This window comes from Callorhinus ursinus, unplaced genomic scaffold (genome assembly GCF_003265705.2).
Source record: "Callorhinus ursinus isolate GAN/ISIS: 27379988/994484 unplaced genomic scaffold, GSC_fseal_2.0 scaffold29, whole genome shotgun sequence".
Classification (NCBI taxonomy): Eukaryota; Metazoa; Chordata; class Mammalia; order Carnivora; family Otariidae; genus Callorhinus; species Callorhinus ursinus.
In genome coordinates, this window is record NW_027397091.1 from 1,465,778 (window position 1) to 1,492,447 (window position 26,670).

At 46.0% G+C, this 26,670-nt stretch overlaps 1 protein-coding gene across 3 annotated transcripts in view; it reads left to right on the top strand.

Annotated features, from left to right (window-relative positions):
- Positions 1-23,010, top strand: part of ATRN (attractin) — a 158,195-nt gene extending 135,185 nt beyond the window's left edge. For 2 of the 3 annotated variants that reach the window (XM_025875936.2, XM_025875941.2), the window contains 5 exons: positions 6,780-6,858; positions 10,976-11,083; positions 15,906-16,020; positions 18,515-18,659; positions 20,930-23,010. In XM_025875936.2, coding sequence (XP_025731721.1) covers positions 6,780-6,858; positions 10,976-11,083; positions 15,906-16,020; positions 18,515-18,639 — 427 coding nt within the window. In that variant the 3' untranslated portion in view covers positions 18,640-18,659; positions 20,930-23,010. Of the gene's footprint in view, positions 1-6,779; positions 6,859-10,975; positions 11,084-12,668; positions 12,973-15,905; positions 16,021-18,514; positions 18,660-20,929 lie in introns of those variants that run through there. The other variant, XM_025875937.2, reaches the window with a different exon arrangement.
- Positions 23,011-26,670: the final 3,660 nt, after the last annotated feature.

Sequence of the window (26,670 nt, forward strand, 5' to 3'; positions counted from 1 at the left end):
TCTCTCTCTGTCAAATAAATAAATAAAATCTTCAATTAAAAAAAAAATATATATATAACTCAGGAACAGCCAAATGGAACAGGTGCATAAGGCAGGGTGTGGGTGTAGGTGGAGAGCACAGAGCTTCGACACTCTCCAGGTGTACCACCCTCCCAGCACATGGATGTGTTCAACCCAGATGCTCCCTCAAACCTCTCGGTTCCTTGTTTCTTTCAAGGTTTCATTACATAGGCGTGACTAATGTACTCAATCTGCAGCCCTCTCCCCTCCCCTCAGGTTGGGGGATGGGGCAGGGTTCTGAACATTCTAACTCTCTAATCATGTGATTGGTTTTTCTGGTGACCAGCCTCCTTCCTGAAGCTATTTAGGTCCCTCCCTCCCATGAGTCATCCATTAGCACACAAAGGACACTCCTGAATTGCATCTCAATAAATCTGTTATTAAAAAAAAAAAGGCTCATTCAGACTCAGAGACCCTGTCATTTTTTAAATTATATAAATTTTAATATAAATTTTATATAAAATCACTTTGTACAAAAAACTATTAAGGATATAAATTTTTTAATCACTCATTCCTTTTTAATACTGAGTGATATTCTATGTAAAGATCAACCACAATTTATTTCTTCACTTCTTGATGGAGATGGACATTTGGGCTGTTTCCAGTTTTGGCTATTATAAATAAAGCTGTTGTGAACATTTGTGTAAAAAAGTGGGGAGGGGGACACTCCTATCACTCATGAAATTTTAAGAATTTTAGGAGCTCTGTACCAGGAACTCGGGACAAAGACCAAACTTTTTTTTTTTTAATTATACCACACTCATCCTTCATCCTTGGCCCAGTGTCACTTCCTCCAAGATTTCATCCCAGAAACCCCAAACTAACTGGTTTTCCCTTGTTCTCTCCCAGAGAACCATATTAGTTTTCATCAAGGTGCTTCTCACAGTTTTTTCCTTGGTTCCTATCTGTGCCCGCAGTTGGACTCTAAGCTTCAAGAGAGCCTGCTCTCTTGAAGCTTAGAGTACAGAACTTTCAGTACAGTCTCTTTGGGGCATCCCTATAGACACACACACAGACCTACAGCACCTAGCACACAGTCATGTGCATATATATGTGGAAAGTAAACTAGACCTTCAGGAGAAGGGCTGAGTCTTGAGGAACAGGAGGCACCAGCCTCTGTGGGAAGAGTTAGTGGTGCTAGTTGATGGCACACTTTCACGGGGATGTAGAGGGTGCATGCTAATTTGGTAGCTCCACTTAGCAGGTGTTCTGTATATTCTTGGAACATGCATACAGAATGAGATGCCCCTGCTGCCAGCACCAGCCCTGTGAGGAGTAGTCCCTTCTGCTGACTGGTGGAAGACTCAATGGCACCATCAGAATTGACTGGGAGCATGGAATCTTGTGTAGTAAACAAGGACAACTGGTGTTTTTGTCACTTCTTCCTTTTGAAGGTGGAACCTTTGGAAAAGAATCCAGAGCTTCCCCCCCGCCCCCGCCCCGAATTTTGTTTAGGAACTAAGAATGATGATGATCTTTTAACTGAGAAAAGAGTCCTTTTTATGAGCATGAGGAACAAAATATTTTCCCCAAGCAAGTTAACCAGGTCCCAAAGGATCTAAGTAAAACTAAGGGGAGAAGAAAGGTATCCAGACAATGCTAAGCAGCACTCTGAAGAATAGCTCAGATAACACAGAAAAGAGAATTAGAGTGGGGTGGTAGGGGGCAGGGCACTCAGTGTTTCAAGTGAGAAAATCAGTGTGAGGTGAGTTAGAAAGAGAACTTCCAGACTCAGGCATAGTGAAGGAAACTCTAGACTCTGACAAATCCATTAAGGCCTCTTTGTGTCTTAACGAGATGCTACTCTAGACTCCAGTAGGAGCCTTGTGCACAAAGAGGGAAATAAGACCCACTCGCTTGCTTGCTGTGAGAATCAGATGAGGTCATGTATGTGAAAGGGCTTTGTATCTGGGAGTGATGCGCTAGAGTGGCTAGGACAACTGGTAGTAGTGAGAGGGACTAACACTCTGTGGACGTCTTTGTGGCTGAGATCACAGATGCCTTGGAGGGCAACGTCTGAGTGAGAATAAAAAGGAGAAATAGGTGATATCACGCCACCTGGCCAAAAGGAGGGCATGTAATGGGAATTTCTGTTATAGGCGAGATATAATGTTCTTTTCAAAATTAATTACTTGAACTTCTGCTAGACCCTTGCCACACCGACAGCAGACATTTTGACAAGTCCATTTCATATTCCAGAAGATAGACGTGATTATGGGTTCCTGCCACTCTGGATCTAATTCTGACCAGAATGGTGAAGTGCAAATCACAGCAACTTGGGAAGAGGTAGTGGTATCTCTGTGTTCAAGGCCAGGCCAAGAAAATACATAAACATAGTTTTAGAAAAGCCAGGTTTGTGAGAGCAGGAAACGGTAACCATTAATTAATCTTCTTGCCCTCTGGAGGGGAAGTTCAGGACACTCTCAAAAATACCATTCTAACTGCACAATTACAGTTAAGCTGGTGAGAAACAGATGTCCCAAACATTGAGCTCTCACACAAATTGTGAGTTTTCAAAAGACATAGACAAGGGGCGCCTGGGTGGCTCAGTCGGTTAAGCGACTGCCTTCGGCTCAGGTCATGATCCCAGGGTCCTGGGCCGGGCTCTCTGCTCCGCGGGAAGCCTGCTTCTCCCTCTCCCACTCCCCCTGCTTGTGTTCCCTCTCTCGCTGTCTCTCTCCCTGTCAAATAAATAAATAAAATCTTTAAAAAAAAAAGACATAGACAAAAGGTAGAAAGAAAAACTTAGAATCAAGGCATGGATTTTTTGAGAGTAGTCTCAGGAAAGTACAAGCCTTTGAAAGGAGGAACAGGTTTAGAACCAAAAGGTGAAAGGATTCTTGTTTTCTCTTCGGGTACAGAGCTGACAGGAAGTGAGAGACCCTTAGCCTGGAGCTAGTGTCTTAGTTTTGAAAGAGAGGAATACACTTCTTGATCTTTGAATGACAGTGGCAAAATGTTAATACTTGTCAAGGCTAAGTAATGGACATAGGAATTCAGTAGATCATTCCCTCTACTTGTGTGTATGTTTGAAAATTTTCATGATTTAATGTTTCTTTAAATTACATTTACATAGAAAAATCTAGAAAACAGTTGACAAGAGGGACTGCAGTAGGGTGAACACTGAGTTGCAGCACTACCTGTACCCAAATTAGTGGTAGGAAGAAAAGGGAGGTAAATCAGTGAGTGCCACCTTTTTTGAAATAACTTGAATGTTCTTTGTTGTTGTATTAGCCTAGGAAAAATCATACACATAATCAGCTTTGAGGGACAATCACTGTGTGTTAGTATATGTTTATGTCACTTCTTTTTTTTTTTTTTTTTAAATCTCTTCCTCTGGTTCTTTATCTTTTTTTTAAGATTTTATTTATTTATTTGAGAGAGAGAAAGCACGAGAGGGAAGAGGGTCAGAGGGAGAAGCAGACTCCCCGCCGAGCGGGGAGCCCGATGCGGGACTCGATCCCGGGACTCCAGGATCATGACCTGAGCCGAAGGCAGTCGCTTAACCAACTGAGCCACCCAGGCGCCCATGTTTATGTCACTTCTTAGAAAAGCTGGAACCTGTGAAAGGAACTAGGTTGTTGGTGTTTTTAAGAAGTCTGCATTGAAGATGGAAGCCCCACGTAGGCCGAGGGAGGGGACACAGACCTTCTGAGCTGCACTGTTTTATACCTCTGGATTGAGGGTAGTCCCAGGAGAGGGCTCTGAGTGGCACCAAGGTGCTCGCCTCTGACGACAGCCCTGTAACTCAACTGCATCAGTAGCGTCTTGACCGACTTAGAAGCTGTTCGCATTCCCTCCTTGCCCTTCCATGTGGATTTGCTGCCTCCTTGTGTTTCTATTAGAATAAAAATAACAACAAGCAAGATTATGAGTGGAAACCAAGGAAGACAGATTACTCTTCTCAGACTCCTTTACTGCTTCTTCCTGTTCTCCCCAGCTTCTCAGTGGTGGGGTGTGCCCCCCAGGACATTCTTCTGTATTTGTATTCACTCTCTGGGTGACCTCACCCAGATTTATTACTTCAAATACAAGACACTGTTGACCCTTAACAACATAGGTTTTCTGGCAGGTCCACTTCTACGTGGATTTTTTTCAATAAATACAGTACCATAAATGTAATTTCTTTTCCTTATGATTTTCCCTTTTGTTTTTTTTAAGATTTATTTATTTATCTGAGAGAGAGCACAAGCAGGAGGGGCAGAGAGAGAGAGAATCTCAAGCAGACTTAGTGCTGCGCTCAGAGCCTGACTCGGGGCTCGATCTCACCACCCTGAGATCACAACCTGCGCTGAAACCAAGAGTCAGACACTTAACTGATTGTGCCACCCAGGCACCACTTTATAATTTTCTTAATAACATTTTCTTTTCTCTACCTTACTTTATTGTGAGAATATAGCATATAATACATATAACATACAAAATATGAGTTAATCAACTGTTTATATTATCAGTAAGGTTTCCTGTCAACAGTAGACTATTAGTAGGTAAGTTCTGGGGGAGTCAAAAGTTATACGTGGATTTTCGACTGTGCAGAGGGTCAGCACCCCTAACCCTCACATTGTTCAAGAGTTAACTGTGAATACGTATGACTCCCAAATGCCACCTCCAAGCCAGACCTGGCACCCGGCCTCCAGGCTCATATATCTGCCTACGACGTCTCCCTTTGGTGGTTAGGTAGATAGCTCAGAATTCAGCGTGTCTCATACTGTGTGCTGTCTTGTACCCACTCCATCCAGAGCTTTCCCTCTCAAGGTTGATGGCAAGTTCCTCAGGGCAAAAATCCCTGACTTCTCTGTTCCATACCCTACCTCCAGCACATCAGGAAATTCTGTGGTCTCAACCTTAAAATTATGTCCAGATTCCAAAGTGCTTTTCACACCCCTGCTACCACCACCCTGACTTGAACCACATCATCTCTCCTAGACTAGTGGTCCTCCTGTTCCTGCCATTGCTACCCTAAAAGGTCTCCTCAGCATAAGTGAAATCATGATACTTCTCTGCTCAAATACCTAAGTTAGCTCCTCATCTCTTTCAGTAAAATCCAATACCCTTATCGTACCTGCAGGCCTTCCATGGTCTGCTGCTTACCTCTCTGCCTTTTCCTGTGACCCCACTCCCCCCACTCCAGCCATGCTGGCCTCCTGAGGTCCCTCCTTGCCTCTGGCTGTGCCCAGCTGAGCCCATTCCCCGGGCGTGTTTCTGTAGACATCGCCGAACCATCTCCCACGCCTCCTCCAAGCCTTGCTCAGATGTCACCTTCTCCAGAAGTAATGCTCACCCACTCTGACCATTCTGCTTTAGAGTTCTAGTGGCACTCCTGAACCCCCTTTTCCTTACCATCTTTTTATTTCTGTAGCATTTACTACCTTCTAACTTGCTCTGTAATTTGCTTGTTTATTTTGTTTACTTTTTATCTCCACCTGATGGAATGTCAGCTCCATGAAAACAGTGGTCTTTTGTCCAGTTCCTCAGTGTATTTTATGGGCCTAGAACAGGACCTGTCTCAAAGTATTGATTAAAAGGAAAATGGAGGCCGTCAGGGAGGCAGAAGGACACAGGAGAGTCAGGACAGCTGAGAGGCCCAACAAGACAGGAACTGAAGGCTCTCCCCTGAGTGATGACCCTGGCAAGCCCTTTCTCTTTAGTCAGGGAATTCAGTGGAGATGTCTTTCCCCCGTTCATGTCGGGGCAGCGGTGGGCTGTGGGAGCCTTGAGAGGGCGGAAGTTCAGTCATCCGCACACCTCAGAGTGCCCTCTCCAGCCAGCCTGAGGGCCTGCCTCCCGCCAGCACTTGGGTGCACTTGGGCTGCCTTTCTGGAAGCCGACGGGCGCTGCAAATGCCCTGTGTCTGCAGGCAACAGACGTCAGTCATTCTCTCTGCTGTCAGGGTAGCTTTTCCAACCATTCACACCTGGTTTACAGATGAGAGAATGTTGAAAGCATTTGCAGTTACAAGACCAGTGGGAGTTATTCTCTGCTAATACTTTTAAGAAAGTTGTTTGGTTTGAGGTTGATCATTTGATTTTATAAAAATTATATGAATTTATTTTATAAAAATATAATTGAATATAGGGGTGCCTGGGTGGCTCCGTTGTTAACTGTCTGCCTTCGGCTCAGGTCATGATCCCAGGGTCCTGGGATCGAACCCCGCATCAGGCTCCCTGCTCATGGGAAACCTGATTCTCCCTCTCCAACTCCCCTTGCTTGTGTTCCCTCTCTCACTGTCTCTGTCTGTCAAGTAAATAAATAAAGTCTTTAAAATATATATATATGTATACATATATATATAATGGAATATATATTATCATATATACGTTTATTTCCTCTCGGGTCTACCTCTTCCATATGAAAAGCTGGTTGTTACTTTAATAACTAACTTTTCTCATTTTTTTTAGACTTTATCAGTAAAAGTTTGCTAAGTCAATTAAATAGCATGCTTGTCATTCGTTATTATTATCCTAGATTTGTTTTTCTTTGGGATAAGCCACGAGGGGCCATTCCGATGAACGGCCCGATGGCAGGTCGGAGCTGTCTCCCAGTGCCTTTGGGGACAGTACAGTCAGGAAGCTCAGCTTATCAGAGTCTTCTCACGCTCCCTTCCTGTGAACCGGGATATGGTTGCGATGAGTCATGAGAAAGGTGCTTGGCCTGGGGCGTGGGTGACAGTGCTGATTCTGGGGGCTGGGATAATAACTCAGTACTTTCCTTTCTCACAGTTGTTTCCTCTCTTTGCTCCTGGTGGCTGCTGTGGTTTGGAAGATCAAACAAAGTTGTTGGGCCTCCAGACGTAGAGAGGTAAGCCTCAGTGGATAAAGGTTCCTGAATGCCTGGAAGAGCTTCTTCCCTTTTATTTCTCAAAGCAGGTCAGTTTTAGCTACTTAGCGATCATTGATAGACATACCACAGGGGGGACTAATGCTGCCCGTTCTGCAGAATATGGTCAGTAGATTTTGATTAGTCTATATAAAGTATAATGAGTTCTGCACTACATGCTTGTAACTTTCTAAAAGGAATCTTTAGCATTGACCCATAGCTGCCCATTCTACTCATTCTCCCAGCACTCTGTCCTTAACTCAGGCAGGAGATCTGAGGGCTCAGTAGCAGAGCTTTTCATGAGAACGAGAGTAAAATCAACCAGCTAAGCATCTCAGAAATGTCTCATCACTCAAAGAAAGATAAATCAGTGTCTAGTTAAGTTTTTGCTTGAGTTTTACTTTTTAATGAGTCTTGACTTATTTCCAGAGCTCCATTCCAAAAGTCATATCAAAATGAAACAAGATGAAACCAGAGAGGAAGACAAAGCATAAGAGACTCTTAATCTCAGGAAACAAACTGAGGGTTGTTGGAGTGGAGGGTGGTGGGAGGGATGGGGTGGCTGGGTGATGGACACTGGGGAGGGTATGTGCTATGGTGAGCACTGTGAATTGTGTAAGACTGATGAATCACAGACCTGTACCCCTGAAACAAATAATACATTATATGTTAATTTAAAAAAAAAAGTAAGTCAAGCAAATATTTACGGTTGACAAGTCAGATAAATAAACTTGGTTAAAAGTGACAACATAAAATCTTTATCGCAACTTGCACCGGTGCTATTACTCTGCCTTCTAGTAGCCCCATCTATTGTTGCATTGTTGATAATGGAAGGGCACTGAGGTCTAGGCTGACGTTCGCTCCTCGGTCTTGTGTATCTACTCATGCCCTTTTCTATATAATAATTGATCTATAGGGGGCGCCTGAGTGGCTCAGTCGTTAAGCGTCTGCCTTCGGGTCAGGTCATGATCCCAGGGTCCTGGCATCCAGCCCCGCATCAGGCTCCCTGCTTGGAGGGAGGCCTGCTTCTCCTTCTCCCAGGGAAGTGTTGTGTTCCCTCTCTCGCTGTCTCTCTCTCTCTCTCTGTCAAATAAATAAATAAAATCTTTTTAAAAAGATTGATCTGTAGACAAGATTTAGAAGAGAACGGAAATATCCCAAATCAAAACTCAAAAGCACGCAGCATTGTTCCCTGAACATTAATGTCTATAATGAGAGCTTCCTCCTGGGGGCCATGACCCCTTTTCTGACCCATGTAAAGGTGATGTTAGCGTAGAGGTAATGTTGCGTCCTTTTTATTATCCTTCTTAAAATTCAGTGGGTAACATATTCAGAGGGATTTTTTAATAGCTCCATTACTAAGACATTTTAAAATCCCAATGAATTGTACAGTGTTGTAAAAAAAAAAAATACAAGTTATCCAAATAGAGTAAGGAAGAAGTGGGAAGCCTCAATAAACCAGTAACCAGGGAAGGAATTGAAAACTTGTCAAAATATTACTCTCTCCACGAAGGACATTACCCCGGGGGGTTTCCATTTGAGATGAACTTATGGAAATAATAATAGTCTATTTCTCCTTGAGTGCTTAGGAGAATTAATTATTTCCAAAATATATAAACTGTCCCAGAGTAAGGGAGAAGATGGAAAACTTAAAGAGTCCTAATTCATTATATGCATAGAAACTTTGAAACCAAAACAAAGGCTAGTCACACAGCAAGTGTATGTGGAGCAGTCTAATTTACCAGTGTAATAACAGGATCATTTCCTACCAGAAAACCTATCAGAATAGGTTATTTCAGTGGGTAAAAATAGAACCTAAATTTTTAGTGGTGGCCAAGTAATCACTTAGCCATTTATTGAAATTCAACGCTGGTTCCTGGTTTAAAAACAAAACTCTTAGTAAACCCAAATTAATACCTCCTTTTAACACTATAAAGAATATCCAGATTACCAACATCACTCATGATATAAAAATACTAGAAGTTGTACCAACAAAATCTAGACAAGTTTGTCATAATGAGCTGACATTTGAGCAATTCTAAATTCTAGGCACTGTTCAAAGAGGTTTTATATAGATTAACTAATTTACCCTTCATAACAAGCCCATGAAATAGTTACTGACCCTGTTTCACAGATGAGGAACCTGAAGCTCAGGGAGGCGGAATAATTGACCATTGCACAGTTGCTAAGAGGCCAAACTGGGCTTTCAACTTGGGACTTCCGTCTTCACAGGCCACGTGCCTAGCCTTGTAGTCCTCATCGTCACTTAATTCTGTTCTGGATATTCTAGGCTGTGCACTCAGAGAAAGAGAAATAAGAAGTTTTATTACTATTGGAAAGGGGACAATACGATTTTTCAGACAAGATGATGGACGCACTGTATAGTAGCGATTTGCCTGCCTAAAAAGTAATACTTAAGTATATCAAAAATACATCAGTGAAGGCAAACAGCCAACTAGAAAACATCCTTGAAAGAAAATACGTAGAGGATGAACACCTTGTAGAAAAAAAGGTTTTTAAAAAGTATGCTTATGAATCTCAATAAAATTTTTGAAAGATATTTCTTCATTCTCGAGGAATGGTGACTCACTGGTGGAGAAAAGGTTTTCTTTCTTTTGCCACACCGGGGAGCGTGCTTTATCGAAGAGGGGGGAAGAATTAGAAGATTCCTACCTCACAGGGTTAGGAGAGGCTTTATTTAGGTTCAGTAAGAATAACAGTTTCTTCAGCATATTATTTTTTAAATCATTTAAACTTCTTTAAAAATCCCAGATTAAACTTCTTTAAGAATTCCCCCATGCCTAAAAAAGTATGCTTATGACACAGTTGTTATCAACAAATTAAGCTTTTACCCTTGTGATTTAAAATTTCTCTGTAACTGTGAACCTGACTGTTCAAAATATATTTCAGCATCTCTACAATTTCAGTCATGTCTTATCCCTCTCAGAATTGTGGAAGAAATGACTTAATGGGATTTATAACAACACAAATAATAGCAGCTGACTCAACTTAAGTGCTTGCTAGATGCCAGGCCCCGTCTTCCTTGTTTTTACACACATTATCTCCTGCACTCTTCATAAAGGAACTTCTGAATTGGGGGAGCATAGGTACCCTGTTCTACTGTGACTCCAGCTCTGGAACAGCACAGAACCCAGAGTAGGGTTGTTGCATGTATTTGTTGAGTAAGCGGACCAACAGCTTGACAAGATGTAGAATGTTAGTATTTTAAGAAAATGTTTAACATAAAAACATCCTTCTAAAACTGAGCCCTGATCTATCCAGACTAAGAGTATGTCTCCTACCATAGTTCCAAGGGTGTGGTTTGAAGTCAGGCCTTGTTGTCTTCCATGGCATGACCTCCAGACTTCAGTGACATGCCCAGATCTCCAATATCCTTAATGATATATGATTGATAGATACTGATCCACCATGTGCTAGGCGCTGAGCTGGTTTCAGTGTCTCCTTTGAACCTGCTAACACTCTTAGGACTAAAAACCCATTTCAGAGAAGAGGGAACTGAAACCCAGACACTTTAAACACCTTTTTTAAGGTGATACAGCTGGAAAGCATTGGATCAAAGATTCACACCCAAGCCTCCCTAAGTCCAGAGCCCCTGCCTGTCCCTCTGACTTTATCACACTTCACATTTGTTTGTTTTCAGCTTATACCACCCCTGTGAACAAAGAGCTCTTTCCATTCCTATCTGTGGTCTCAATACTTGGTTCAAGTTTCAGTAGGAAAGAAGAAAGCCTGGCTTTAGTGACAAAAATATGAGGAGACAGGGCTACATCATTTATTTTATGTACTTAACAAACAGGCAGCATAGCATTCTGTCCATCAGTACTTTAGCATGTATCTGTAACAGGCAAAGACTTTTTCTTTAATATGATGATAGTGCTGTTATCACAGCCAACAAAATTTAGTAAGTCCTGATGGTACCTGGTCTGTGTCCACTTTTCTCCAGCTGTCTCAAAAATATCGTTTGGGACTTGATTTGTTTGAAGCGGGCAGGATGAGATACTTTTTAGTATGTCATATTCCCTAATAAAATCCCCTCAGCACTCGGTGCACTAACGCTTGCCACAATATTACTCCATAGCAACTTCTTCGAGAGATGCAGCAGATGGCCAGTCGTCCCTTTGCCTCCGTAAACGTTGCCTTGGAAACAGATGAAGAGCCTCCTGATCTTATTGGGGGAAGTATAAAGGTGAGAATGTGATTCAAAAGTCCCGAAAACTTGTCAGAACTCAGGCTTCTAAGTCTGGGGAGACCACAGAGAACAAGAGCCTTATTCTGTTGCCTCGTAATTATGTGTTCCTCTCTCTCTCTCTCTCTTTTTAACAATAAGGCAACATGCTGATGTTATCAGATATTCTTTTGCTTTCATTTTTCAGTCTTTCATGTTGTTAAGCATTCTCGTGTTCAAGGAACTTAAAAATATGAATGGTTTGTCTCAAATTCTGTATTCTGTGGCGTAATACTTTAAAAATTTATATTGGAAAAGAGCTAAATTGAAACACTGCTTTTTATAAGTAGTTTAGGGAGTTTTCTTAAAGGGGCAAAAATTATAATTCACTATGTATTCCATGGAATGTCAATATTTCTGACTCCTCCCAAAAAAATGATGAAGAAAGAAAAGTTTCTCTTTTGGCAAAATGAAGAACTATTTCAGATGCTCTGGGGAAACAGTTATAGAACCTGAATTTTAAAATACTTATTAAAGAATTACTGAGCTCATAGGAAGTAGGTGAAATTCCCAGGGAATAGTCTCCTATCCCTCCCCCAAAAAAGAACAAATCGTGAACCAAAACCAGAACGATGTGTGGTCTGAAGTGGTTCCAGATTGGTAACACGCCATGACTCCCAGCCGACGTAGGTGCAGAGCCTCTCTGTGGGAAAGCATCCCCATTTCAGCCATGTAGGATCCCCAGAGATCAAGATCAAGCAATCAGAGATCACCAAGGACAACAGAGACAAGCCAGTAGGAATAGGAGTTAGCAGACACTGTGGACGGTGGTTTAGACAGGCCTTCACACGTTAGGGCAGCATCTAAAGCGTATAATATAGCTCTGTATGAAATGTTTAAAGACGTGGAAGATGGAACCCTAAAGATGAGAACACCATGAATCAAGAATGACCAGATCTGGGGCGCCTGGGTGGCTCAGTCGGTTAAGCGACTGCCTTCGGCTCAGGTCGTGATCCTGGAGTCCCGGGATCAAGTCCCGCATCGGGCTCCTGGCTCAGCAAGGAGTCTGCTTCTCCCTCTAACCCTCCCCCCTCTCATGTACTCTCTCTCTGATTCTCACTCTCTCAAAATAAATAAATCTTTAGGGCGCCTGGGTGGCTCAGTTTGTTAATCGACTGCCTTCGGCTCAGGTCATGATCCTGGAGTCCCGGGATCGAGTCCCGCATCGGGCTCCCTGCTCAGCGGGGAGTCTGCTTCTCCCTCTGACCCTCCCCCCTCTCATGTGCTCGCTCTCTCTCTCTCACTGTCTCTCAAATAAATAAATAAAATCTAAAAAAAAAAAAAAAAAAATCTTTAAAAAAAATTTTAAAAAAAAAAAAAAAAAAAGAATGACCAGATCTAAAAAAGAACCAAATGGAACTGTTAGAAATGGAACATACAGGGGCAGCTGGCTGGCTCAGTTGGTAGAGCACGTGACTCTTGATCTCGGGTTCCAGCCCCATGTGGGGTATAAAGATTACTTAAATAAATAAATAAACCTAAAAAAAATAAATGGAACATATAGGGGTTGAAGTTTTTTAAATAACTCAGTGTACATTTTATACAGCACATCAGATACAAGTAAAGACAGAACTTTTGAACTGGAAGATGAATCTGAAGAAATTGCACAGAATGCAGAACAGAGAGACAAGAAAATGGAAACTATGACAAATAATAAGAATATGGAGGATACAGTGAGAGGACCTAACGTGTATTTTATATCTATACTATAGGATTGCCACAGTGTGAAGAAATTAGAACCCTTGAGCACTGTTAGTGGGAATGTGAAATGATGTAGCTGCTGTGGAAAACAGTACTGGTCTCCCTCAAAAAAAATAAAAATAGAATTGCCATATAATCTATCAGTTCCTTTTCTGGATATATACCTGCAAGAATGGAAGGCAAGGTCTCAAAGATATATTTGTACACCCATGTTCATAGCAGCATTATTCACAGTGGCTAAAAGATGGGAGCACCCTAATGTCTGTCAGTAGATGAATGGGTATGCAAAATGTGGTCTATACATACAAAGGAATATTATTCAGTCTTAAAAAGGAAGGAAATTCTGACATCTGCTACAACATGGGTGAACCTTGAGGACATTATACTAAGTGAAATAAGCCAGTCACAAAAAAACAAATACTGTGAGATCCCACTTTTCTGAGTTATCTAGAATACTCAAGTCCACAGCGACAAAGTATAATTGTGGTTGTTAGGGGTTGGGAGAGAGGGGAATAGGGAGTCACTACGGGTGTAGGGTTTCAGTTCTGCAAGATGAAAAGAGTTCTGGAGATGGATGGTGAGGATGGTTGCATAACAATATGAATCTACTTAATACCTCTGAAGTGTACACTGAAAAAGAGGGAGGGGGGCTCCTGGGGGGGCTCAGTTGGGTTAAGCGTCTGCCTTCGGCTCAGGTCATGATCCCGGGGTCCTGGGATCCAGCCCCGCATCGGGCTCCCTGCTCAGCGGAGAGCCTGCTTCTCCCTCTCCCGCTCCCCACTTGTGCTCTCTCGCTATCTCTGTCTCTCCCTCTCTCAAATAAATGAAGTCTTAAAAGAAAGGGGGGTTAGGATGGTAAATGTCATGTCTATTTACTACATTAAAAAAATAACGGGGGGGAAAAAAAGAAAAGGTCACCTAAAGGATATGACAGAGCAACAACTGACTTCTCATTAGTAACATCAAAGGCCAAAAGAGCGTGGAAGAATGTCTCTAAACGACATCAGGAGGAGAACTGCCAGCCTAGAATAGCGTGCCCAGTAACCGCCTTCCGAGAACAAGGACAGAAGCATGATTGCTTCCGATGAGAAGGAAAGCTGAGTTGGCCACCGCAGACCTGTACAAAAGAAATGTCTACCGGATGTGCTCGGAGAAAGGCCTTACTACCCAGCACTGAGGAATGAGAAGGAATAGTGAGAAAGTGAAATGGTAAGCATGTACATAAATCTAAGCGAACATGATAAAATAACAATTTGTGGGATTAACAAAACAGACAAATCTAAAGTACTAAGCCAGCAGCACTATGTGTCATATGTCAATGGCATATGACCCAGGTGGTTACTCCGTCGAATGCTTTGTGGATGCTCTTTCCAGGACACACACCCTCTCACCTTCTGGGGGCTCTTGCTCAGTGTTCTCTGTTCAGCCCTCTCCATGGCCCCACACCACTAACGGTGCAGGGCCACCTCCGTCTTTGGGCCTCCTCTCACGTCTTTTTGCACCCAGTCCTTCGGTGACTTAGTCTGTTCGAGCTGCTATAACAAAGCGCCGGAGACTGCGTGTCCTAGAAACAACAGAAATTTCTTACAAATTCTCGAGGCTAGGAAGTCCGAGATCGAGGTGCTGGCAGATTCAGTGTCTGGTGAAAGCACCCTTCCTGGTTCGTAGTGGCGCCTTCTCACTCTGACCTTACATGGTGGAAGGGGCTAGGGAGCTCTCGGGGGTCTCTTTTATGAGGGCACTAACCATCTCTCAAAGGCCCTACCTCCAAATATCATATTAGGCATTAAGATTTAACATTACGGATTTTAGAAGGACACAAACATTCAGACGACAGAAGTGATCTTTTCCATTGTGGGTTTATTTTAACACCATCTCTCTGCTCGGACCTCTCCCGTGAGCCTCCGACTCCTATATCCAATTGCTTGCTTGCTCTGTATCCCCAGTTGGATGTCTTAGTAGCCATGTCAGAGTTAACATAGCCAAAGCTGAGCTCTGGATATTATCCCCCACACCTCTTCTTGGCATATCGCCCCCAACTCAGTACATCATCCTAGCTCTCATTCTCATTGGACAGCCAGTCCCATCAGCACACGTCTTTGGTTCTGTCTTCCATCACCACACACACCTACACCCCTTATCACCACATTGTCTCACCCACCCCGTCCTTCCCTGTGCTGCAGCCACAGTGGTTCCAGAAGTCGATTTCTTCAACCAAATTGAAGAAATGAATGACATATTTGGGGGTATGGCAGGCAGAATTCTAAAGATGGCCGCCAAGATTCCCAGCTCATGGTTTTTCAGTCAAACACTACTCTAGGTGCTACTCTGAAGGGATTGGGCAGAAGTCATACAAATCCCAAGGTAGCTGAGACCTTAAGACACTGGTACTTTTCTCTGGCTGGTGGCAGAAGAGGAAACATGCAAAGGACTTGGCACACCACCACTGATTTGAAGCTGGAGGATAGCCCCCCTGCAGCAAGGAAGTGAGGACCTCAGACCTACAGTTGCAAGGAACTGGATTCTGCTGGCCACGTGAGGTCGCCTGAATGAGTTTTGAACAGATTCTTCCCTAGAGCCTGTACAAAAGAGCCGGCCCAGATGCTAACTTGACTTCCACCTGTGAAGATAAGAGCTGAGATCATGGAGACCTTTGAGAGATAAGAGCTGGGAATTTTCCAGAACTGATGGAAGAGATGAGCAGACCTGTGTGGGTAAGCAGGAACCCTACAGAGCTCTCCTGGACTTCCAACCTGCCTAACTGAGATAGATAATAAATAGGTGCTGTTGTAGGCAACTAAGTTTACACAGCAATAGAAACTAATAGAGGGCATCTTTAAAAATTACTAGGGGGATGGGTTAACTGGGTGATGGACATTAAGGAGGGCACTTGATGTAATGAGCACTGGGTGTTTTATAAGACTGATGAATCACTGACCTCTACCCCAGAAACCAATAATACATTATGTGTTAATTAATTGAATTTAAATTTTAAACAAATGAAAAAATATCACGTGTGAAGGCTGCGTCATTAACAGTTGAGAAACACTGGTTTAGGTAATGCTTTGTTATCTCCCACCAGACTGTTCCCAAACCCATTGCCCTGGAGCCGTGTTTTGGCAACAGAGCTGCTGTCCTCTCTGTGTTTGTGAGGCTCCCTCGAGGGCTCGGTGGAATCCCTCCTCCTGGGCAGTCAGGTGAGTGGATGAGGGCCAGTGACAAACCAGACGTGAACTTGGGTAAAGAAGCGATAGTGAACAGGAGGCACGTGCCTACCTCGTGTCATTGTAAGGATTCAGGGAGATGATCGCATTGTCCCTGGTGTTCCCTAAACTGTCCAGAGGTCGTGGTTCCTTCGCAGGGACGAGCTGGGATTGCCCCTCTCCCTCGGCCTCCCGGAGTTATGGACACGTCCGGCCACACCTTCCCTTCCCTATGCTCTTCCGTGGTCATCTCACCTACTCTCATGGCCCCCAGCTAGCTCCTCCAAGCTGGCCACTCTCAAACTGGTATTTCTAGCACTACTGCATGTCTTTTGCTTTTTTACTCTGTTAAATATAAGGCACAAACAGCAATTATAACAGCTTAAAGGAAGTCTTGGAAGGGTACTCACAACCCTACCATCCAGCACCCACCAGTGTTCATTGTTCTCTTTCCTTTCCAGCCCTGGCCAGCAGCTTTGTTGAAATGATTGTATAGATCTAATTTTTATTCTTCTTTTTTCATATAACTATCATAAACATTTTGACACTTTGCTACATAACATTTTACCCGTTTCTTTTATGCAATTCCATCAAGTACCCAAATCAACTTCGATAAACATCCTCTTATTAAACACTAAGGAGATAATGGGATACAGTTTTGGAAATATCCTGATTAATCATGGAGTACTTTGGAGGGATGCCTCAGACAAGATGCACAATATGGGTTTTGTTTTTTTTTTTAAGATTTTATTTATTTATTTGACAGAGAGATAGCGAGAACAGGAACACAAGCAAGGGGGGGGGGAGGGGGAGAGGGAGAAGCAGGCTTCCTGAGAAGCAGGGAGCCCGATGCGGGTCTCGATCCCAGGACCCTGAGATCATGACCTGAGCCAAAGGCAGACGCTTAACAACTGAGCCACCCAGGCGCCCCGCACAATATATTTTAGACAGCTTTCAGTTGAAGTGATTCTGGGGGTCAGGGTTGCCTTAGCCAAAGAAAGCCTTGTGTCTGTGATAAAGTATGTCTCAGAATTCTTGCCCAGCCGCAGAGCTCCAAAGCCTCCTGAGTGCAGCCCTCAGATCCAGAGCCGTCTCCAGCTGAGCTCTCGAAACAGTTTCGGGGTCCTCACGAGGGAGGCCTTTAGGCTTGGCCAGACCAGCCTTGGTTGTCTTCATTTCATAGGGGAACAGCTTGATTTGCTCTGACCTAGGGATGTGAGTTCACCTCCTAACTCAGCCTTATCCATGTCAAGGACAGAATGACCCATTGACCTGAACTCTGGAGCATTGTCTCCTGTTACTTCCTCAGCGAACTTGGCCTGTGCTCTCTGAGAGCAAGACCCTGGCTAGAGTAGGGAAGTGACAGGCTTGCAGTACTGTGTCCTTTCCTGCCGTGTCCTTTCCCTGATAGGCCCCATCCCCTTCAGTTCCTGATGAAGGCTGGCTCCCTGCTTGAGACCCACCCCAAGTGAGACCATTCCCCCATTTTAGGTGGTCTCTTCTCTACCCCCCATTTTAGATGGTCCTTCCTCAGGACTCTGCCTTTGCTAAACAGTGTCACTGGTGTGGATTCCCCACTGCACGCCAGGCACATAAAAGCTCACCCCACCACCCCCCATTCCTCCATTTTTATAGGCTCAGTGGAGTAACAGGTGGCACTAACATGGCTCCTGAGAACCTCAGCTGGGCGCTGAGCCTCCACTGGCTCAATCACACGCGTTGAGAATCCAGCTCCCCCAGAACTGTGCCTTCCCCACTGAACATCAGGTTAATCAGTTCCTAGTACAAAAAGGAGAATAGAACCCACTAGTCCCTAAAGCAAGGGTGGTGGGGGTGGTGGGGTGACGAGCCAGGTACCATTCTAAGATGTTCACGTGGGTTCACTCAGTGACTCCTCACACATGCCCTGTCCTGTTATCGTCCCCATTTTACAAATGAAGAAACAGAGGCATGGGGCGGGTTAGATCCTTATGTATTCCAAAGCCTGGCCCCAGAGTCTGTCCTAACCTATTAGGATAGATACGAAAATAACCAGTGCTGGCTGAGTGATGTGGAATGAACCTGAATTTACTGATCAAGAGCGCTGCTTTTTCTTGGCACCCTTCTGGAGGCCCGCAGAAAGATGTAGCACTTAGAGCATGGCTGCAATCTTTCTTAAATGCTCCAACTGCCAGGCCGAGCTCTTTGCTTCGCTGATCTGCTGAACAGCAAAAGCTACATCTGTTGTGTGAAAAGTGGGGAGGGGAGAAGAATATGTATGTGCATTTGCCTCAGTGAACCCTGAAAGGATATATACAGATTACTGAAAGCAGTGCTCGGGTGGAGGGAGGCACAGTGCAGAAGGAAGGCTTTACCCCTCTATACTTCACTTATTTATTTGCTCATTGCACCCCGGGAATGTTAAAGGAAAAAAAAAAGTTTTCTGAAATTATGTTTAAAGACAAAGCAAGCTGCCCCTGACCACGTGTTCCCCGTGGGCTCTCCCCAGGTCTCGCGGTGGCCAGCGCCCTGGTGGACATTTCTCAGCAGATGCCAATAGTGTACAAAGAGAAGTCAGGAGCCGTGAGAAACCGGAAGCAGCAGCCCCCCGCGCAGCCTGGGACCTGCATCTGAGGCCAGGCCGGGGACTCTCCGTGAGCGAGCCGGGGGTTGGGGGGGGTTGGGGGGTGGCCGGCGCGCGGACGCCCGCTGCAGGGAGGGGGCAGGCGGGGAGATGCTGCGTGGAGCGGGCTGAAGACTGGAAACCCTCGAAACATCCGACTCCTCTGCATGTTCACGAGCTTTCTTTGCCGGTTTCTCCCATGTGTGCTCCAGCATCTAACCTTTTACTTTTGCATAGGAAATAATTGATTTAATGGCAGATCCAGGGGTGACCCAGTTGTTGCTGGAGGAGGCCGGGGCAGAGCCAGTGAGAGAGCTGGGAGCAACACTCAGGTTCACTTGTGGAAAACTGTTCTTGGGGCTGTCTCAACTTGCAAAAAAAAGAAGATGTAGTGTTTACAAGTAGACATCCACCACCAGTCGTTCTTGAACATGGTCTTTTAAAAACTAGTCAGATGAATGAATTTGTTCTCATCTGAAGCCTGCTATCTTTTTTAAAAGATGTGCTACTTATTCTTGCATGACGTAGGCAAACCTCTCTCTTGCAGGGAGTAGCTTTTTTCTAGTTGAGAATAAACAATGGTCCATCTCTTTTGAATCATATCAAACTAAGGTAGAAGGGGGCTATTTTAAATGTCAAGGTCAGCAGTGTTACTTAGAATGTAAACTGATGTAATAGGTAGTTTTCTATAGCAACTTAATTTATTCTTAATCTATTTGAAATCCTCTCCCTCTCTCTGTCTCTCCCCCCTCTCATGTCTCTGTCTCTCTCTCTCACACACATACACACACACTAAGTGCCTAGACTTGAAATAGATCTAGCAATTGGAAAGTTAGTAAGCCTAAGTTTTTCCATAATTGCATTCCTACATTCTTATAAAATTTAAATAGCTACCTTTGGCAATCTGCTCTTTTTCTAAAATCTGATTTGCAGCCAGGAAAGAATTTTCTCACCCCAGGGAACGTTTAACCTAGCATCAGGGACTGAGAGGAAAGCAGAAATGACCAAACTGTGAAAGCTCCTGTTTATGTTGTTGTCAAAAGACAGGAGCACTAAATAAGGTGTGGTCCTTGTGTGCCCCCTGCCCACCGCCCCCCACTCTAGGCCTGACATTGGCTCCAGCCCTTCTGGCCACTCCTGCCAGGACACCACAGAGGCAGGGACTCGTCCATGTTACGTGTCTCCCTTGGGCAGAAAAGAGCATGCCAGCCCTTAGGATCCCTGCATCAAAGAGCAACAGTGTGCCCTACAGCCTGCCTTGAGCTGGTGGGTCATCCTCAGGCTGCAGGTGGAATTGCATGCCCAAAGCCTGGAGAAGGACCTAGAACTGTTTGCCTGCTCTCCTCCAGGAGAGGCTCAGCTCGGCCCTCCCATCCTCCTTCTCAGCCCCAGGTGGTAGCTGTGGGCAGGGCAGTGACCACTGAGAAGGATGAAAAGCACATGGAGCACATAAGGAGGAATAACCATGCCAAGTGGAAAGTGACCAAGTTGAAGTGGGGCGGGGCAGTCCTGTTCTTCTTCGCAGGCTGCTTCCTGGGGGTCATGGTGTCCCTGTGTATGGTGCTCTGTATTCCGGCGTTATGCGGCAGCCTCCCCAGGTCTTTCTTCTGCTTCAAAACTTGGGGTTCTCTAGCATTACCCCGTAGGGATGGCCCTCTAGACAACCACACTCGTTCGTGAATTTGGAGAAATTAATACTCGAAAGAGCAAAGACTGCAGCTTTTCACCTTTACATGCAGTGCCTAGAGTAGGAGCGCTGTCTCTCCCAGCCCTCACCCATGAAGAGTTGCCTGGAAAAATGTTTTCATGGAAGTTGAACCCTAAAACACTGTCTGATGCACAAAACACCTCTACTTTGAGACTCGCCTCTCAAAAAGCTGCTTTTTCACATCATTGGCAAAGAGCAGACAATTCTAGAAAAGACCCCCTTCTCTCTCAAGCTTCCCACATCCCTGCTCCACATCACGGCACCCACAGAGAGCCTGCCTCAGACTGGCACTTCCCCCCTATATTGCCATGAGGCCTCTTGGCAGAGAGAGGGAGGCCGCTGGAGAAGGACCCCCCACAAGGAAAATCCTTGTTTGTTCAAAGGACCAGTGTTTCTTTGGCCAAAGAAGTCTCTTCCCCATGGCTTCCCAGGCCTTGAAATAACATGCACCGTGTCCCATAGCCACCTGGTTTGGTGTTTTGGTTTTCTAAAAGATAGTTTATTTTTAAAAAGGAAGGGAAAAGGAGCAAGTGATGTTTACTTCTGCTCCAACAGTGGAGAAACAGCTGACTCCACCTGCTTCTCCTTTGCAGCCCATAGCAAACAGCTTCCTCGGGGCTCAGGCCAGAGGAAGGGAGGGGCAAGAGAAAAAGGCACTCAGCTTAGCAGCCAGTTACCAAGAGGGAATCATCTGGAACTTCGGAGAAATGCCTGCGTGTCACAGGAGAGCCTGTATATAAGTTAAACTAGTCATGAAAACATTGATGTTGCACTTGTATATAATTATACAATAGTGTCCAGAATGTTCAGACATTCAGAGTGTACATAAAACAAAACTATGTTGATGTATTTTTCTTAAATGTCACCGTGTCTGAGTTTTACCTAATATGTTTTTGTGCCACATACTGGATATCCAAGTCTGAAGAAGTCCTCTCATTGGGCCCTGATACATTGATAACAAAACCAAAAAAAGGGGGGTGCATCCCCATCATGCCAATGTGTCCAGATGCATCTGGTCCAAATTGGTTGATTCTAAAACAGAAATCGTCTGCCGGGACACAGAGGAGAACTCAGGCATTGAGCCCATTTAAACAGCATTGTGTGAGGAGCCTCGAAGGCAGTGGGCATGTCGCTGTCACTTGCCGGTTCTGCAAGGGGGTCATGAATCTTGCTGTTAGCCTCTTGCTACTGTGCCTGGCCACGGATGACCAGTCTTGTCCTGAGAAGCGTTTCTCTTAGTCTCTCAGTTCAAAGACTCCATGAGATTTTCCAGAAAGGGGTTTTCCAGGCTGCCTTTTGTTCCATTTGGTCTACAATTTTAATGACCATTTCCTGGGACTGTAGTTTCCTGTACTGAAAACCGGGGGTGGGAGTAGGGTGGCCAGTTCACTGACCGATAGCTCCCGTTCCTTCCTGCGGATCCGCGCACAGCCTGGCCTCCTGTCCATGCCCCACTCCTCGTCTTACGGCGCTCCCTGTGAGATCAGCTCGAAGAGATGGGAGGAGGTGTGGAGAGAAGGCAAGCCACACTCCCCCCGCAGCCCCCGAGCTGCCCTGGAGGAAAAGCAGCCCTGGGCAGGAAAACAGCAGAACATCTGTGGGTGAGGCCTGAAGCACCCGATGGGAGACGCACCAACCGGGAAGCCTGGGGCGGACGTGGACGCGTGAGAAGACCAGAGCCCTCTCGGTAGAAAGAAGACGTGGGACCTTTTCAGTGCAACTCACTCCGTCAGTTCAACGGAGTGTATCTGGGGGAGGGGGTGGGGACTCACTTCCTCCGGTGCTGGTGTCATTTTTGAGAACACCTTTGATCCTTTAGTCTCTTTCATCCATCCACACCCTCAGTGAATACTCCCTAGCACTTACTAACAACCTGAGCTAATGCTAGGGCAGTGACCAAGACGGAAAGAAGCTCTTTGGAAGTACAGCAAAGCCCAGCTCACGCCCCTCATCCCAGGAGACCTCTCCTCATGGCAGTTTCTGTGAGAATTGGCCGCCCTGACGACAGACCCAGGAAGGCAGAGGGTCTGTCCTGGGGCCGAGCACCAGTTCTCAGTCTGAAACGTGTGCCCAGTTTACCAAGCTCGGCTCCAACCATAAAAATCACCATGATGGCAGGCCCTCCAAGAAACGTTTGCCTGGAATCGTTCCAACTCCTGAACACCCTTACCTGCAGGGAGATGATCTGGAGTGGAGAGGGGAACTGGCGCCTTCTCTTTCAAAGGCAATAATGGAATTGACTTTCAGTAACTGAAATTTGTGCACAAAACATTCTAAACACTAGTGAAGCCTGTTTCGTTGAACTAATTCTGGCTCTGGAAATGTTTTTGTTTTATAGGTATTTACGGTTTTTGTTTTTGTTTTATTTTTGGTTTGGATTCAAGCTTAGTTTGTTAATATGTATAATTTAGCATCTCTTGCACTCATGTAAATATGGAGTAAGTATTGTAAACTATTTCATTGCTGGGGACTGTGGGTGTTATACATACATTTAGGACTGCAATTTTTTGGTATTTTTTGTATTGTAAAATAACAGCTAATTTAAGCAAGAACAAGAGAATTAAGGGAGGTCTGTGCATTTTAAACACAAATGTGAAGAACTTGTATATAAACAAAAGTAAATACTATAATACAAACTTCCTTCTGAAATAAAAGTAGATCTGGTAAAAATGTGGTTTTTGCTCCGAGTGTTGAATTTTGATTTTGTGTTGTTTTCCTTTATTTTTACAGTTTGGTCATTAGAACCTTACGAAAAGGGGGGGAAATGCTTAAAATGGTTACCAGTTTTCAGACTAAGAGGAGGCACTTGGCATTGAGTGAAGGTCAAGGTATAAAACCAGCAGGGTGGGCACCTCGCTTACCTCTTGGGGTGATGGGGTACAGAGAGCCCTGCACAGCTTGTTAGCAGACTCCTAGCATCCCCACTGTAGCTGGTGTTGCCCTTGAAACGACCGTGCTGGGGGTGGGGGTGGGGAGGAGATCGGTGTGCAGGGCAGCTCTGCCCTGGCATGGGAGGTTCCCCGGGGTAGGGGCGGGCAGGGGCTGGGCACAGCCCAGGCACCCCAGCTGCCCTTGGTCTTTCACCTTCTCGTTCTCTCATGGGTTCCTGAATGTTTAGGTTTTCCAGACTGCTCAGTCTCGGGTGTGCTGACAGGTTGAGTACTCCACGGCCACAGCATTGTCCTTGGTTCGGAGGTTTTGATCTTTTTCCCACCCAGAAAGCTGTGTCTGTGGGTGCAGCACCTGTGCGTGGAGCAGGGTCAGAACGGTGCACTTCGGCACCCTGGTGTGGAGTGCAGGAGCCCCAGCAGGAAGGTCAGTGTAAGGGGGGTTGAGAACTAAAGAGGAAACACAAGGAAATGCCGTGGATGCTGGAGGGGAGGGAGGCCGGCGCACCAGGTCCTGCCGGGGCACCAGGTCCTGCCGGCCCACCAGCGCTTGGGACTGGGCTGGGGAGGTAAATGGTTGCCTGGTGGCCACTGTCAGGGTGGAGAAGACCACAAAACTGTTCAGGGGGTAGGGCTGTGGGAGCCACCAACTGCTTAAGACAGGATGAAAACCTGGGAGTGCGTGGTTTGTGGCAGAAACAACACCGTGTGCTCACCAAACCCGTTAGATTTTGCCATTGGACCCCCCCCCCCCCCGGGGTAGGTGCATAAACTGAGCTGTGGCCGAAGAAGTGATGGACACCAGTTCCAACCTAGGCCCATACGGTGCTCCCGCATTGGACTGACTCCCTGGAGGTCAGGTGCCAAAGAGGTTGGAAGGCACGTGGGTCACCGAGTCACCAATTAGAGGCAAGTCACCTGCTCAGCAAGAGTTGTATGCTGGTCTTTGCATCACTGAAAGGAAACTTCTACTCTAACTGATCCACTGAGATTGGGGGTTTATTACCACAAGTGGCTTTTCTTACTCTCACTGATAGATTGGTACCCTGAAGCTCGGGGCAACCATCACCAAAACCTAAAATGCAGGGCTTTGGCTTAGGTCGTGGCCAGTTGGCAGGCAGGGAGCAAACATGGCGGCAGCAGAACAGCTGGGGTCCGCCAGGCAGGCGCAAAACATCTGGTGAGGCAGTTCAAGTTCAACCGTCTACGTGTCTGCTGAGTTTTTAGCTCAGAGGGAAGAAGGTCAAAAAAGAAAGAAAGAAAACCCAGAATGTGGCATGTGTTATTATTGGCTGCTTTTGGCGAGGCACCACAAGGAGGAGTTGACTTCCAGAAAGAATTAGCCAGTTTACAAGCGGAAGGGAAAGGAGGATCCTGAAATCCAGGGTCTTGCAGTGCTGGAAAAGCCAACTCCTCTTGCTTCTGGCCTCCAAACACTAAGAGGCGCTCACGATCCACAGAGACCCAGTAATTCTCGGCCTCCCCAGGTGAGAAGCAGGAGGAGGGTGTGGTCTTCCCGCCTGGGCCTCGGAACCTCAAGGCCAGCATCTTGAGGGAGAGGCAACAAGGAAGCAAAGATAGAAAGCCAACTTGAAAACTGCTCCAGGAAAGAACCAGGAATGTCATTGGTGACGCTGGATCTGCCTGGGAAATAAATAAAAACGCAGGTTTTGGGGGCTCCTGGGTGGCACAGTCGGTTAAGTGTCCGACTCTTGATTTCGGCTCAGGTCATGATCTCAGGATGGTGAGATCGAGCCCCGAGTCAGGCTCTGTGCTCAGCCGGGAGTCTGTTTCTCTCTCTCCCTTCTGCCCTTCCCCCCCACTCGCTCTCTCTAAAATAAATAAATCTTTAAAAAAAAAAAAAAGTGTAGGTTTTTGAGGGAACGACGTTGCCAAAGAAACCATTAGTCTGACCTTTAAAAAATGTAAACAGCCAGCCAACGCTGTGATTCATTAGAACCACGCGCAGGCAGAAGATGGTTGTGCAAACTATGTCTGAGGGCACACAGCGCGGGGCCCCAGAGGATTTCAGAACCACCGCATGTCTGCCATCCTCCTTCCTGCGTGAGGGTGTCCTTCCCCGTCTGGCCACTGTCTGCTGGCCAGACATTGCGTAAGGACCAGGGATTTCAGGGAACGAAACAGACAAAAATCCCTGTCCTCGTGGAGCGTACGTAGGCAGCTGGGGAGACAGGTAATGGATACAACGTCAGATGGTAGGTTCTGTGAAAGAACAGAGGCAGTAGGGGGCAGAAAGTGCGGGGTGGGGGCGGAGGGGGAGGGATTGCTCTTTAGTGGGGCAGGGGAGGCCGTTCTGACAGGTGACAGCTGAGCAGAGAGCTGAATGAAGGTGGGAGCCGGCACATGGGTGTTCGGGACAAGAACAATCAGAGATGGAGGGAGCAGCAGGTGCAGAGGCCTAGAGGTAGGGCAGGCCTGGGGGGTCTGAGCCTGTCCAACGTGGCCAGAGGGGCTAAAACAAAGTGGGCTACCTAGCAGTCCTGGGAGTTGGGCCTGGCCAGGGCCTGCGGGGCATAGTTCTCAACTGGCACAGGACCATCCCCTGGGGGACATTTGGGGACTAGGTAGGGGCCCTTCTGGTTATTGTATTTCCTGGGGAGGTGCTGCTATGATTTAGCGGGTGAGCCTGAAGGTGGTCATCCTGTGACACATGGGATTGTCCCACCCAACCAAGAACTGACCCACCTCCCCCTCGATTTTGAAACGTCTTGCTGGGTATTTGTGTAGATGAGAAAACCTGTTTCTAATCATCTAAGTGCGGAACCCAACCCGGTTACAAACGCAAGGATCTGAGAGCTGGTTTGATACAGCCAATTTCCCAGAAATGCAACTGTGGTGTTAATCAAGGGAAGACCACATTTTGTTTCCCTCAAAACTTTACCCAGAGCTGGTCATCATTTTGGAAAATGCTGTCACCAATGTCACTGTCCTTCCTGGTGTCTGAGCCTCCAACCCCACCCACACACACGTGTGGGGTGCGGACACACCCTGCAGCCTCATGTTGCTAGCCGGGTAACATGCCTGACAAGAATTCCCTTCTGTCCTGTGTCGCCAACACAAGAAGGGGACAGACCGGAAGACCTGCTGACCATATGCAACATCCTGACGTCCTGCACGGGGAGCCAGGGACAGCCTGGCTCGGGGCCCATTTGCACACCCAGTAGCCCCTTCCTCATTTGCTTAATCCTGATCCCTCGAGGGCTCAGCCTCTGAGGTTGTGTATTTTGTTCTGGTGTGTACTCAGCTTAATTATTCTCTCTGTATCTTCTGCCTTGGACTGGAGGCCCCTTTGAGTGTGGGGTGACATATTCTTGGCAGAACAGCTTCCCAAGACATCCTTCAACTCACGCCTTCCAGGGCCTGAAGGCCAGCAAGACAGGGCCACAGCTCTGTCTCCTGTCACACGCATGCTGAGCTCGCCGGCA